Below are 14,725 nucleotides of genomic sequence, written 5' to 3' on the forward strand. Positions count from 1 at the left end.
AATTAATATGTTGTATAAGGCCAAGCAACATGGCCCAGAAAAATTAATATGTTGTGTAAGGCTGAGCAACATGGCCCAGAAAAATAAATATGTTGTGTAAGGCCCAAAAACATGGCACATAAAAATTAATATGTTGTGTAAGGCCCAAAAACATGGCACAGAAAAATTAATATGTTGTGTAAGGCCCAAAAACATGGCACAGAAAAATTAATATGTTGTGTAAAGGCCAAAAACATGGGCCAGAAAAATTAATATGTTGTGTAAGGCCCAAAAACATGGCATAGAAAAATTAATATGTTGTGTAAGGCCCAAAAACATGGCACAGAAAAATAAATATGTTGTGTAAGACCCAAAAACATTGCACAGAAAAATAAATGTTGTGTAAAGGCCAAAAACATGGGCCAGAAAAATTAATATGTTGTGTAAGGCCCAAAAACATGGCACAGAAAAATAAATTTTGAGATTCTGCGCATGCGCAAGATTGGAGGTCTCGTCTCTTCAAAGCTGTCCATGCGCGCTCGCTTTCGAAGTTAAGTAACTTTTCACAATTGTGTTTTTGTCGAAACTGTATCTTTCTCTCAGTGTATGTAACTATTGGTGTGTCTTTAATAGTATTCTTGGTGTTGGTTTTTCATACCTGTGTACAGAATCGTCGGTCTTTCGTATCGCGTATTCTGAGGCCTAAGTGTAGTATTAGGCTACCGTGTCCGACCTTAGCTTGAGGCTTTGTTTTTGTCTCAGCGGTTCATCGATCGCGCTGCAATTACTTTCTGGTCTCTGATTTTCCCGGTCTTTTCATACCATGCTTCCTTGTTTTAAAATCTCCTCAAAAAAAAAAAAAAAAAAAAAAATTCCTTCTGTTCTTATTCGTTTATTTGTTCTTATTTGTTCGTTCGTTCTTCGACCACGTTGTTTGTGATCACGTGATCACGTTGTTAAAAAATGTCTCATCTGACCCCTGAAGACCTGTATTCTGTCATCTATATATATAAAGTAGAGTTGGCCTCTGTGTCTGTATCCTGATCTATCTATGATCTCTAAGATCTCGAGAACCCGTGGACGGATTTGCGAGCGGAAAGTACTGTTCGACTCGGGATGGTCCCAGGAATGTCACGGAGACATAAACATTTAAAAAATTTCGGGTTTTAAAATTAGCGTATTATTAGCACTAGCAGAAGAGAGAGGGATTCGAAGGGAGGGAGCGCAGCGCTTCTAGCGCTTCTGACTACAGCACACCTTAAAATTAAAAAAACTTCGGGTTTTAAAATTAGTGTGTTACGCGTAATTAGCGCTAGCAGAAGAGGGAGGGAATCTAAGGGAGGGAGCGCAGTGCTCCCTCCAGCGCTTCTGTTAGCGTAATTAGCGTATTTCGGAACGTTAATTTTTCAACTTCATTATTCGGAATCAGTACGTCCCAGAGAACCTTCGTAACGTTAATTTTTCAACTTCATCCGATTGACATGGGACCAACGGCATGTGACAAAGAGTGAAACATACAGGCTACATTTATTTGACGACAATGAGTTCCGACTTCCGACCTCGGTGGGATGACAGGCTGAGTCAACCCCCCTGGTGTGAAGGGGGAGGAGGAGGGGGAGGGGGAAGAGAAGGGGAGGGGAACGAGGGGGAAGGGGATGGGAGGGGGGAGGGGGAGGGGGAAGGGGGGAGGGGGGGAGGGGGAAAGGGGGAGGGGAAAGGGGGGAGTGGAGGGGGAGGGAGGGGGCCCTTCTTCCCCTGGGCACCCCCGCACCCTTCCCTCCCCCCCTTCCCCTCCCCCCTCCCCCTCCCCCTTCCCCCTCCCCCCCCATTCCCCTCCCCTCCTCTTCCCCCTCCCCTCCTCCTCCCCCGCTTCCCCCTCCCCCCTCCCCCCCGTTCCCCTCCCCTCCCTCTTCCCCCTCCCCTCCTCCTCCCACTCCGTGCAAAGCCGGGTACCTCTGCTAGTATTCTATAACACCTTTTTCTTCTTCTTCTATAAAAGGATGCTTTTGACTTGCTCACGCAAATCTATTCATTCCAAAAAAAAATTCCATCTTTATAGTGCATCTTTCATTCATTCCCTAAACTCTCCAGCACTCCACCCATCCTTCAGCGTCCTCAAACGTATTTTTGACTCGAATATCCAAGAAACTCATTTTGCAATAAATGTTCGTTTCCCATTATCGTACACTTTTCAAAATCCAATCTCACCCCTCCCCTCCAAATCTTCCCCATCACCCCTCCCCTCCAAATCTTCCCCATCACCTCTTCCTCCAAAACTTCCCCATCACCCCTTCACTCCAAATCTTCCCCATCACCCCTCCCCTTCAAAACTTCCCCATCACCCCTCCCCTCCAAATCTAAACCCCCTTTGCCCCTCCCCTCCAAATCTTCCCCATCACCCATCTCTTTCAAATCTTCCCCTTGCCCCTCCCCTCCAAATCTTTCCCATCACCCCTTCCCTCCAAAACTTCCCCAACACCCCTCCCCTCCAAAACTTCCCCATCACCCATCCCCTCTAAATCTACCCCCCTTGCCCCTCCCCTCCCAAATCATCCCCATCACCCATCTCTTTCAAATCTTCCCCCTTGCCCCTCCCCTCCAAATCTTCCCAATCACACATTCCTTTCAAATCTCCCCCACACACCCTCCCCTCCGAGACTCTCCCTCGCTCCTCCCCTCCTAGACTCCCCTCTCACCCCTCCTCCTCAAAGCGTCCTCCCCGCTTCTTCCCCTTCCAACTTTCACCTTCATCTCCCTCAAACTTCTGCCTCGCTTCTTCCCCTCGTCAAATAAACACCTCACTGCGCCTCTCCCAATCACCATCAAACCTTTTGTCCACCCCATTCTTCCCTTTCTCCAAGCTATTCTGTAATCTCTCGACACACCTTCAACAGCTCTCCCTACCTCTTCCTCCTCTTCCTCCTCTTCCGCATCTTACCCCTACCGCTCCCCCCCCCCCCCCCTGTTCTGTATCCGATGCTCCCCCTTCCTCTTCCTTAACAGTATGGACCTCAAACATCCGGGGACTTCGCTCAAAACTTGTCTGATCTCTCCATACAGGTTGCTTCTGACCAACCAGACGTGATCTGCTTAACAGAAACTTTCCTCCTTCATGATGTCTCTGATCCTTGGTATCTCTCCCAGGTTACTCCCTCCTCCGGTATGATAGACCTGAGCCTCGTCCCTGGAGGTGGGGTGCTATCTTTATAAAAAACTCTCTTCCTCACTCGCCCTGCACTGCCCTCTCTCCACCTCACCCCCAGGAACACCTTTGGCTACGGCTTCCCCTTCGCTCCCACCTTTTGTTCATATGTGTGTTGTACCGTCCACCAAACAGTGATGACTCCATCTAGATCTCGCTGTCTGAGAATATGGACCAACTTCTATCTACCCATCCCAACTCTCTCTTCCTCATATGTGGTGATTTCAACTGTCACCATGCCAGTTGGCTGGGTGTGGGTACCTCTCTCACCAGCCATGGCTCTTCAGCAAAGGACTTCTGTGACTCACTGGGACTGACACAATCTGTCAATTTCCCGACCCAGATTTCAGTCAATGGAGCATCTTCTCTTCTGGACTTGGTTATGACTAACTTCCCTGAAAATGTCTGCTGCTCTGCTTCTGCTCCAATCGGCTCTTCTGATCATGTGCTTGTTAAAGTGGACATCTCTCTGACCATTCTCAGAAAGCCTCCTCAGCGTCGACGAGTCTGGCATTTCACTCAGGCCAACTGGCATGGTCTTCAAGCAGCCATCAATCATCTGGACTGGTCTCCCATCTCTACTGCCTCTGACATAAATTCTTCCTGGGAATTCTTCCAAAGCAAACTGCTCTCTCTCATGCACAGATTTATCCCATCTCGTCTTCTGTTGTCATACCCTTCCTCCCGTCCATGGTACACGGAATCTTGTGGTGAGGCTATTGCCCAGAAACAACTTGCTTTCATCTCCTGGAAAGGAAATCCAACGGAAGGAAATCTCATTTCCTTTCACAAAGCCCGAAACAAGTGTGTGTCCACCCTCAGGAGAGCCAGGAAACAATATCTCTCCATTCTCAGGACCGAACTCTCTTATCTGTCTCCCTCTTCCAAATCCTGGTGGCATCTGGTCAAATCTGTTTCTGGTGTTTGTTCCCCCTCAATCCCCTCCCTCACCTCAAATGGCCACACGGCTGACTCCGCACGTGAAAAAGCTGAATGCCTCAACTCTGTGTTTGCCTCTAAATCTTGTGTCCCAAACCCATCCCTCTCTGTACCCACCATACCCAGTCGTACCCAGCTGCTCCTGGACTCTGTGTCCTTTCCTCCTGACAAGGTGGAAAAGTTTCTGTCAACCCTCGACTCGGATTCTGCAACTGGACCTGACGGCATCAGCCCACGGGTCCTAAAATCCTGTTCTTCCGCACTTTCACTCCCTCTCTCTGTTCTCTTCACCCTCTCTTTTGCTCAAGGTCATCTTCCATCTGCTTGGAAATCTGCCAACATCACCGCTTTGCACAAAAAGGTGCAAAAACAGATCCCAGCAACTACAGACCAATCAGCCTTCTCCCAATTATCAGCAAAGTCATGGAATCCATCATTGCTTCAGATATGAAATCTTTCCTCTTCTCCAATGGCTTGATCTCTGATCATCAATTTGGTTTCAGACCTGGACACTCTACTCTGGACATGCTGCTTCTGCTTTCTCAACAATGGATGGAGGTCCTCAATGCCAAACAGGGAACTAGAGCAGTCTCCCTTGACATATCACGTGCCTTCGATACGGTCTGGCACCCCGCTCTGCTCACCAAACTCTCCTCTTTTGGTTTCCATGGAAATCTCCACGCATGGCTGGTGGACTTCCTCTCTAGTCGTAGTCAACGTGTGGCCCTGAATGGGTTTCTCTCATCTCCTCTTCCTGTTCAGGCTGGAGTTCCACAAGGCAGTGTTCTGGGCCCTGTGCTTGTTCTGGTCTTCATCAATGATCTCTCTGACTCTCTTGAAAATCCTCTGTATCTCTTTGCTGATGACTCTACTCTCTGTCGCTCCATTCGTCATCCCTCAGATCGGCAGTCTGCAGCCTCCTCGCTCTCTGCAGACCTGGACAAAATCACAGACTGGGCAAACAAGTGGACCATGTCTTTCAATCCTGACAAATCTCACACTCTTACGATGTCTCTCCGAAAAGACCGACTGGACAACCCTCCCATCCACTTTCTGAATTATCCTCTCCAAGAAGTTCTGTCACTCAAGCTTTTGGGTCTCACTATCTGCCATGATCTTTCCTGGGAAAACCACATTTCAAATCTGGCCTCCAAAGCCAGTTGCCGACTGGGCATCCCCCGTCGTGCGAAGTCCTTCCTTGGCACACCTGAGCTCCTCACCACATACAAGGCTTTCATCCACAGCTCAATGGAATACTGCTCTCCCCTCTGGGCTGGTGCTCCTGCCTCACACCTAGCTCGCCTTCACGCTGTTGAAACCAAAGCATTCAGAATCATTGGAATCTCCCGCGATGAAGCTAGCTCCAAGGGCCTCTCACTCACTCACCGCAGGCAGGTTGGTGGTCTTTCCGTCTTCTACCGACTCCTCTCTGGCCTTGCCCCCCCCCCCCCCAGCTCTCTCTGGCCTCTGTCCCGCAAATATTCCTACAGGTCGCACAAGATCTGCCTGCAACCCTCTTATGGTCAAACTGCCAAAATCAAGACTCTCTGCTCACCTTCACTCCTTCATTCCTCTTTTCTCCCGCCTCTGGAACAAACTCCCTCACTCTCTTCAATCCCACTCCACCCTCCAGGTCTTTAAAACAGCTGTTCACCACCATCTCTTATCTTCCCCCATCCAAAACCTTGATCTTTTCTACCCCCGCTAATTTCACCCCAATTCCACTTTTTTGAAATACCAACTTCTGTTCTGGAAGTCCTTGGTGTCCTTGTGTTTTATACTTCTCCCTCCCCTCCCCCCCCCCCCTTCCCACGCCTCCTCCCCCCAAGTCCTCTCCCTTCCACACATCTCCCTGCTCTCAAATGTTGTGTTTGTGTGCTTCCCCTTCTCTTCCCATCTTGTCTTCCGCTCCCTCTTTTTATATATTTTGTTTGTCTGGTCGATTTGTTTGTGAAGTAAATGTTAGCTCTTTCACGAGCCTCGATTCAGTATACAAAAAAAAAAAAAAAAAAAAAAAAAAAATGTTGTGTAAGGCCCAAAAACATGGCACAGAAAAAAAAACATGTTGTGTAAGGCCCAAAAACATCGCACAGAAAAATTAATATGTTGTGTAAAGGCCAAAAACATGGGCCAGAAAAAAGATGTTGTTTAAGGCCCAAAAACATTGCACAGAAAAATTAATATGTCGCGTAAGGCCCAAAAACATCGCACAGAAAAATTAATATGTTGTGTAAAGGCCAAAAACATGGGCCAGAAAAAAAGATGTTGTTTAAGGCCCAAAAACATGGCACAGAAAAATTAATATGTTGTGTAAGACCCAAAAACATGGCACAGAAAAATTAATATGTTGTGTAAAGGCCAAAAACATGGGCCAGAAAAATAAATGTTGTGTAAGGCCCAAAAACATTGGCCAGAAAAATTAATATGTTGTGTAAGGCCCAAAAACATGGCACAGAAAAAGAAATGTGTTGTGTAAGGCCCAAAAACATGGCACAGAAAAAGAAATGTGTTGTGTAAGGAAACAGGCTCAAAATAAGGCAAGGGAGAAAATGAACGACCAAAAAAATGTTAGAGGACTAAACTAAGAGCAGATAATAATAATAATAATAATAATGATAAGGTAAAAACTAAAGCAGATGTGTGAAAAGCCATATGGGGTCAGGGAGGGGTGCTAGATAGATAAAGGAAGGATGGGATTTGAAAAAGATTGGGTGAGAAAGGAACAAAAGAAAGGGGAGAATTTTTTTTTGAATGGTTCCCACATTTATGGCCAAGCTAAATGTTTCATGCATTCACAAGGCCTTGACACCAAAAGCTGTGTTCATCTCTCGCTCGTTAGAATTGGAATTACGGAAATTTATGGGAATAGTAAAAACAACACTCAACATTTTTTGGTACTTCCTATGATGATGATGCGATCCAGTAAAAACAAGGAGAAAAAGACATAAAATGTCATAGTCCCCGTGGTTTTAGTAATTTTGCACTACGGAGTTAAAGGCCGCCAGATCTTAATATCTCCAGCCAAAGAAATCTGGTCTTTCAAAGGAGACATGTTGGTTACCTCTTTGTTTTCTATCACCTGTGGCCTTGTTTCTGCTCTGACCCCCCTCTGCTCTTTCAGCCTCCCCACCCATCCAGTCCCCCATCCCCACCCCACAGAATGTTTGTATTCATCCAGTAATCCCCTCCTTGCTCGTCTTCCAAAATCCAGGCTTACTGGTCATCCCTACTCCTTTGTTCCTCCTTTCTCCTTGCCGAGTTAGTTCAATCCACCGTTCCCTCTAAGACGGAGCCGGCAGTTCAGCGCCATCTCATGTTATCTTCAATATCTACCCACAATCTTCTCTACCCCCATGTACCGCTCCCAACAAACTGATTCCTCCTACCTTCATGTTTCTCCCTCTTCTTTCACTGTTCATTCATTCTCTTGCTTGCTGTGATTGCCTGGTACCCGCTCGATAGTGTCGGTGGTGCTGCCCTTTTACTGTCGATCATCTCACTTTTCCACGAGTCTTGATTTTGTCTGAAAACGAAAACAGATGGAATTCTACAATTCGGTTACATGTCTAGTACGGCACACTTTGCTAAAAAGGGGAAGTTTGCACAATGTGAAAACATTTTTTGACATTATATCTAGGGTGGTGGAGCTAACCGGTGCCATTGCATGCGAAGCTTTTAACATTACAACTACTAGCAACGGTACCTGCCCTACGGGCGGGGCTTCAATTTGGAGGCCCAAATGAAAAGGCAAAATATCAGAAATTGAAGGCTTTATTAATTTAAACGATTTATATAAACATCTGTTGAATCATATCACACGCAAATCATCAAAATCAAAACAGTATTTGTAGAATTTCAATAAAAGCCACATCACTGTTCATATCGGTAAATATTTTTCCATAGTATTTGGAGAAATAGCCTGGTGTTGGCTTAGCGGTTAGGGTGCCGGCTTGGGATCGTAGGATCCTGGGTTCCAATCCCGGTCGATCGCTCAATTAACGCCAGGGGGGTTGACTCAGCCTGTCATCCTTCCGAGGTCGGCAAATTGAGTACCAGCTTGCTGGGATGAATGATCCCGGTGTGTACCCCAGTTTAGAATAGGTACACCGTATCCCTGCGCATCGTAAGAGGCGACTAAGGGTTGGCGTCAGGAAGGGCATCCGGCCATAAAAACATTGCCTCAAACAGGGAACCATGATTGTCATGGGGCCCGCAAGGCTAACCCCCGCTCTAGCGGGGGAAATGGCCTTAAAACGATCATTCATTCAATATTTGGAAAAAGTGGAAAATTGGAAAATTGAAAAAATTGGAAAAACGATATAGCCTATTTTACTCCAGGGGGTCCCAGGATTACCCACCCAAAATTTCGTTGCGATCGGTTCAGCCGTTTTTGCGGTACATGGGAACGGACAGACAGACAGACATTTGGTGAATTATAGTAAGATGGTTAGGAAGATCTTGCAAATGAATGGATGTGGTTTAAAAACTTCAACTTGGGAAGAGGACTCAAGAAATCCACTTTTCACCATACTGACTAACTTACCAAGTGGTGAATTCAAAATACACCATCCATAACCAAAAATATCACATTTCATTTTCAAAGGGCAAAGAAATGGCAGTTTCCAAAACTCTAACATCCATTTCAATAAAACCTTAGTCTCGGTAATATTTCAGCGCAAAGACACGTTATGCCTTCAAGTCCGGCCTGAAGCTAAATATGATATCAATCTTGGAGGAGGACGTAGATGTAGCAACAGGGTAAAGGGTAAAATGGGTCAGGAATGGGGAGGGCACGGATAAGGAAGAGGTTCTTCTGGCCTTGCACATACAAAAGTACTAGTGCTGCTACATCCTGAGGGAGCATCGATTTATGTATGTACAAGTACAGATGGGGAACATTTTTGACCCCAATACCCACCCCATCCAATGACTTCCCACCCACTGCACCTTTTATGTACAACTGTAAACATGTTCATTGGAAATTTCTCTTTATGATTTAATATCACACTATGAATCCTGTGCCTTTAAAACTTAGGACAGACATAAAGAACGTTTCTCTTAACACAATGATAAGGTCATTTGGGAATTTAAATTTTAATGGAAAAAGTTAATCAAATAAAGCTAAGCTTGTATTTGTTTGGGTGTGTGTGTGCGTGTTTTCACATAAACATTGGATGCTGGAGTATGTGTTCGTTTGTGGAGGCTGGTAGCAGCATTAAAGAAGGAATAACAAGGAATCTAGACACAGGAAGAGGCCATTCGGCCCACCATGCCTGCGCCACATCATCAGCAGACCAAATATATCTCTAAAAACGAGCTAATTCCATTGGGGGCAATGAAGGGAGGACTGGGGATGAGAACAATGTGGCATGCTCCGAGGTATCCCAAGGGTGCTAAAATGAAAATGGGGAAATATATTCATTTTCATTATAAAAAATATTTTATTACATACCAGCAAAAGTACCCTGCGTTGCTGGGCAATGCCGAGTCGCTTTGTGCCGAGAATTAGAATATGAAGAATGGGGAGGGGGGGGGGCGGGGGGGGGGCGGGGAAGAGAGAGGAGGGGCGGGAAGGGGAGGGGGATAGGAAGGGCAGTGGGAGGAGGACATTTTTTTTCGGAGGGGGTGGAGGAGGAGGTAGATGCTGGATTTTTTTGCATCCTCATCCTCAGACAGGGTTCAACAAACCTTAATTTAGACAATTTTATTCACTGAAAACTGCATGGCCTTGAATCTAGCCAAGACCATTAATAAATCAAAATCTACAATCCTCAAAACACAAGACTTAACTTATTCTTCTCCAGACACCTTTGTCTTTCCAAATATCTACATGTATCCGCAGGACCAAAGCAAGAAACCTGTCTCACCACGGTCTAAACCCAGCTCACATTCCCTGTTAGTGGGCCAATAATCTGAAGAGGCCAAAACAAAATGGCGGCTTAAGAACCCAGCGATGTGACAGTGGGCTGACCAAGATGGCGGACGACTATTTTGGTAAGGGTTTTTATGATTTTTTGTTCTGTGAACCCTGTTAATCATCTTCAAAAAGTGTGTTTAAACACATTCAAACAAACAGTTTTCATTCATGCACTCTCTTGGAGGTCGAGAAGTATGCATGCAAAGTTTGGGGCCTCTAGGTTTCCTAGTTGTGGAGTTATGGAAGAGACCACACACACATGCACTGCCTTTTATTATTATAGATATATTTTTTTATTTTTCAGTGGGGGAGGGTGTGGATGGACAAAGACAGTTTTGGGGTGGGAAATATACAACACCAACCACACACTATCCCTTGATGAGGCCTTCACAGACATTACACTCGGCACAGATTTCCACAATCACTCATCAATCACTCTGGAACCCTCCATCTATTTCCTGACGACTCCACCATCTGCCATGACATCCTCACCCTCAGACAGGCCGCGGCGTCTTCCCTCTCTCGAAAGCTTGACAAAATCACAAGCTGGTAAAACACTTGGAAGATGTCTTTAAATCCTCACAAATTTCAGTCTCAATATCTCTCCCTGAATGGACCAACTGGTAAACTCTCCTATCTACTTTCATGACAACCCTCTTGAGGAAGTTCAGTCATTCATACTCCTGGGTCTCACCATCAGCCAGGATCTTTCTTGGGCACACCATATTTCAAAGTTGGCCTCCAAAGTCAGTCACCCGACTGGGAATCCTCCATCATACAAAGTCCTTCCTTGGCACACCTGAACTCCGATCCACCTTTCATCCGCAGCTTGATGTAGTACTGCTCTCCCCTCTGGGCTGGATTATTGGAATCTCCAGCGAAGAAACTGAGTCTATGGATCTATCAATTTGAAATCGCAGACAGGTCAGTGGTCAGTTTGTCCTCTACCGCCTCCTTTCTAGTCTTGCACCATCTGCTTCTTCCATGCTTTGTCCCCCATAGATTTCTACAGGGCTCACATGGTCCACCATTAAGGTGAAATTATCGAAATCCAGGATCACTGCTCACCTCCACTTATTTGTTCCTCTTTTTTCCTGTCTATAGAACGAACTTCTACATATTCTTCAATCTCTTTCTTCCCTCTAGGTCAATGGTTCCCAACCTGTGGTACGCGAGGGCCTTCCAGGTGGTTCGCGAGCACTTTCGGGCTCAACCTTAAAAAAAAAAAGATTTGGCCTGATACATCTGGGAACCCTGACACACACTCGGCGCTGGCAGTTATCCCGCTGCCTCCATACTGTGAATGTGTACGTGTCTTAGCACTCGTCTGTGTTTCCCTTCACTTGTTATTATATTGTATCTTTATTTATTTTTTAATTTCTATATTTCTTTATTTATTTCTTGATTAATTATTTTATTCTTGACTAATTTTTATTTTTTTCCACAGGATTTGACAACATGCCGAAGCGAAAGTATGACCCGACATACATAAAGTATGGTTTCATAGCAATCGAACGTGGAGGAGAAACTCTTCCGCAGTGTGTGGTCTGCATGAAGTCCCTTTGCAATGAGGCCATGAAACCCAGCCTGCTCAGACGTCATCTTGAGACAAACCACGCGGACAAGAAGGACCGAGATCAGAGCTACTTCCAGCGACTTGGCGAGAACGTGAAGCGGCAGCGCCTGGACAAGACTGGCCAGTTCTACCAGAAGGGGGCAGGGATTGTCAAAGCATCCTATGAAGTCGCTCTCCTGGTGGCCAAAAACATGAAGGCGCATACCATTGCAGAGTCTCTCGTCATGCCAGCGGCAAAGATCTTGGTCAGGCACGTGATTGGAGAGGAGGCGGTGGCGAAGTTGGACAGTGTGTCCCTCTCGAACAACACTGTACAGCGCCGTATCGAGGAAATGTCAGGCGACATTGCTGACCAAGTGATTGCGGGAGTGAGAGCCTCAAAGTTTGGGTTTGCAATCCAACTCGATAAATCGACGGACGTCACAAACTGCTGTCAACTACTTGTCTACGTTCGCTTCACACAGAATACTACTATGAAGACTGAGCTGCTGCTGAGCCAGGAGCTATCCAGTACAACGAAAGGAAAGGATGTTTTCAACGTTTTGGACAATTTCTTCAAGCAGAATGAACTGGATTGGGGAAAGTTGGTCGGATGCACGACAGATGGGGCTCCGTCTATGCTCGGTCGAAAGTCAGGGTTTCAAGCCCATGTGAAAGCTGTGTCACCAAACGCCACCGGTGTCCATTGTTTCATACACAGATTCGCCCTTTCAACTAAGGTGCTCCCTCCGAATTTGTTATCATGCTTGAACCGAGTTATCAAAATCGTGAATTTCGTGAAAACATCCGCCCTGAATACTCGGCTGTTCAAACTGCTCTGTGAAGATCTCGGCTCCGACCACATCTGTCTCCTCTACCACACAGAGGTTCGCTGGCTCTCCCGGGGGAATACGACGAGGTGTCTCTTTGAACTGAGGGATGAACTCCTCGTATTCCTCACGGAGAAAGAACACGATTTTCAAAAAGATCTGGAGGACGAGGAGTTTATCTCAAGGTTGGCCTACCTGTCGAACATTTTGGGGGTCTTCAACCACTTAAACCTGTCGTTCCAAGGGCCCAACTGCACTGTCTCAGACTTCATCTCGAAGCTGGGAGCGTTTGTCAGGAAGTTGGACCTCTGGATCAAGAACGTGGAGAGCAAACGCTACGGAATGTTCGAACTCCTGACTACCCTTGAGAGCGAGCCCAATGATGAATTTTCCCAAGAAATCGTCCGTCACCTCTCACTGCTCAAGACTGAGTTGATGCATTACTTCCCAGACGTCACATGTTGTGCCTACATCGCCAATCCGTTTTCCGTTGATCCAGGCGATCTGCCTGTCGGGACCGGGGAACAAGAGGAGCTCATAGATGTCCAGGCTGACGAGACAGCAAAGACGAAGCACAAGGAATGCTCTCCTATGAACTTCTGGGTGAGCATGGCCTCCTCGTACCCGATACTAGCCCGTCACGCTGTTCCCCAGCTACTGCTTTTCCCCTCTACGTGGGAGTGCGAGCAGGGGTTTTCAGCCATGCTGACCATCAAGTCAAAGAGCCGGAACCGTCTTGCTGCGCCCGGGCATGATTTCCGATGTGCTGTGAGCAAAGTTATGCCCCGCATCGACCAGCTGGTGGAGAAGAAACAGATGCAGCCCTCGCATTAAATTGTGTTCTTTGTTGACAGTTAGTTCATTTGTGTGTTCTACTTGTGAATAAATTGATATCTTATCGAATTGAGTTTTTCTGGAACCAGGTGGTACGCGGCGACGGTACGGGACCTCCAAGTGGTACTCGATCAGAAAAAGGTTGGGAACCACTGCTCTAGGTCTTCACGCTGTTCACCACCATCTCAGATTGTCCCCAATCCAAAACCATGATCTTTTCTACCCTTGTTCACCCCACCCAAATCAAATCCCTCCTTCTAAATTTCCACTTTTCCCTCCTAAGAGTTTCCTGCTGTATCCATCTTATCCAACCCACACATCCTCTCCTGCTCCCCATTCCTCACCCACACCCATTGTTTGTTCAAGTCCGCCTCGATCTTGGCCTTCAACTCTGCTGTTGGTGTTCCTCCCTCTCTCTACTGTCCCTTCTGCGAACTGTTTTGCGTGTTTTTCTTGCTGTTTTTGTCTTTTACGAGCTGATCCGTTTAGTGCACTAGCTCTTCCATGAGCCTCGATTGATTAATGTATACAATTGTTTTTTTTACCATACTTAAAAATTCTGCCAATTTCCCTATACTCCTCTACCTCCAATGCTTCCAGGTACATATCTAATTGGTTCACGAGTTATCAAGTGACCACTATATTCGTCATGTGTGTGCGTCTGTCTGTGTGTGTGTCTGTGTGTGTGTCTGTGTGTGTGTCTGTCTGTCCGCAGCATAACTACCCGATGATATCATCCGATCTTGATGAAAATTGGGTGGGAGGTTGATATCATGATCTCGTTGTGTCCTGCCTAGAGTGGGCGTATTGCCCATTGTGGGCGGAGCCACGCCCGAAAAAGATGTATTTTTGGGGGTAATCAAGTTCAAGCTACATCTTCTCTGAGGGGTTTGGTAGAATCTGACAGGGGTTTCGGTATTTGGTTAGGCCAATCTCATGTGTCTCGCCCCACGCAGCTCGATTTCTCATTATTATTATTATTATTATTTTTTTCATTTCGTTTTTCACCGAATTTTCGGTATTATGTAGCTAACTAACCTCATAACTGATTATACATTATTTTCTATCTCATTTCAAGGTCAGTAACCTCCGTTTTGACATTTCCGGGCCTGGCCTGTCTGGGCCTGTTTCGGTTATAGTCCATCCTTTATCATTGAATACCGCTCGCTTGTGAACCATCGTCGTCTCCTGACTTGTTCCAATTTAAACTTATCTACTGTTTCTGCTGCTACTACTTTTCCAGGGAGATAATTGAGATTGCTGGTGCTGAAAAAGGTTGTGAGAGTGAAGACAAGAAAGAGGTATGTGGTTACAACTCTGGGTGTGGAGCAAATAAAAGAGAAGAATATAAAAGGTTGGTTACTAGAGCAATGGTGAATACATGTGATACAGCCAATAAAAGGGAGATCATTAGAGACAGTATGACTCAGGAAGCTACTTCCTCTCTATAGGAGGCCGAAGACATGAAC

General features: G+C 46.1%; 1 protein-coding gene across 1 annotated transcript; it reads left to right on the forward strand.

Moving 5' to 3' along the window:
* Nucleotides 1–11,495: 11,495 nt before the first annotated feature.
* Nucleotides 11,496–13,256, forward strand: LOC137416632 (zinc finger BED domain-containing protein 5-like). The gene has a single exon (XM_068102280.2). The coding sequence runs from the start codon at nt 11,496–11,498 to the stop codon at nt 13,254–13,256; it is 1,761 nt and encodes a 586-aa protein (XP_067958381.2).
* The last annotated feature ends 1,469 nt before the right edge of the window (nt 13,257–14,725 follow it).

The sequence above is a fragment of the Myxine glutinosa genome, chromosome 3, assembly GCF_964187855.1.
Source record: "Myxine glutinosa chromosome 3, kmMyxGlut1.1, whole genome shotgun sequence".
In the NCBI taxonomy this organism is placed as follows: Eukaryota; Metazoa; Chordata; class Myxini; order Myxiniformes; family Myxinidae; genus Myxine; species Myxine glutinosa.

Bases quoted from the DNA above. Each gene is read 5' to 3' on its own strand.
- LOC137416632 (XM_068102280.2), top strand. From the start codon at position 11,496: ATGCCGAAGCGAAAGTATGACCCGACATACATAAAGTATGGTTTCATA.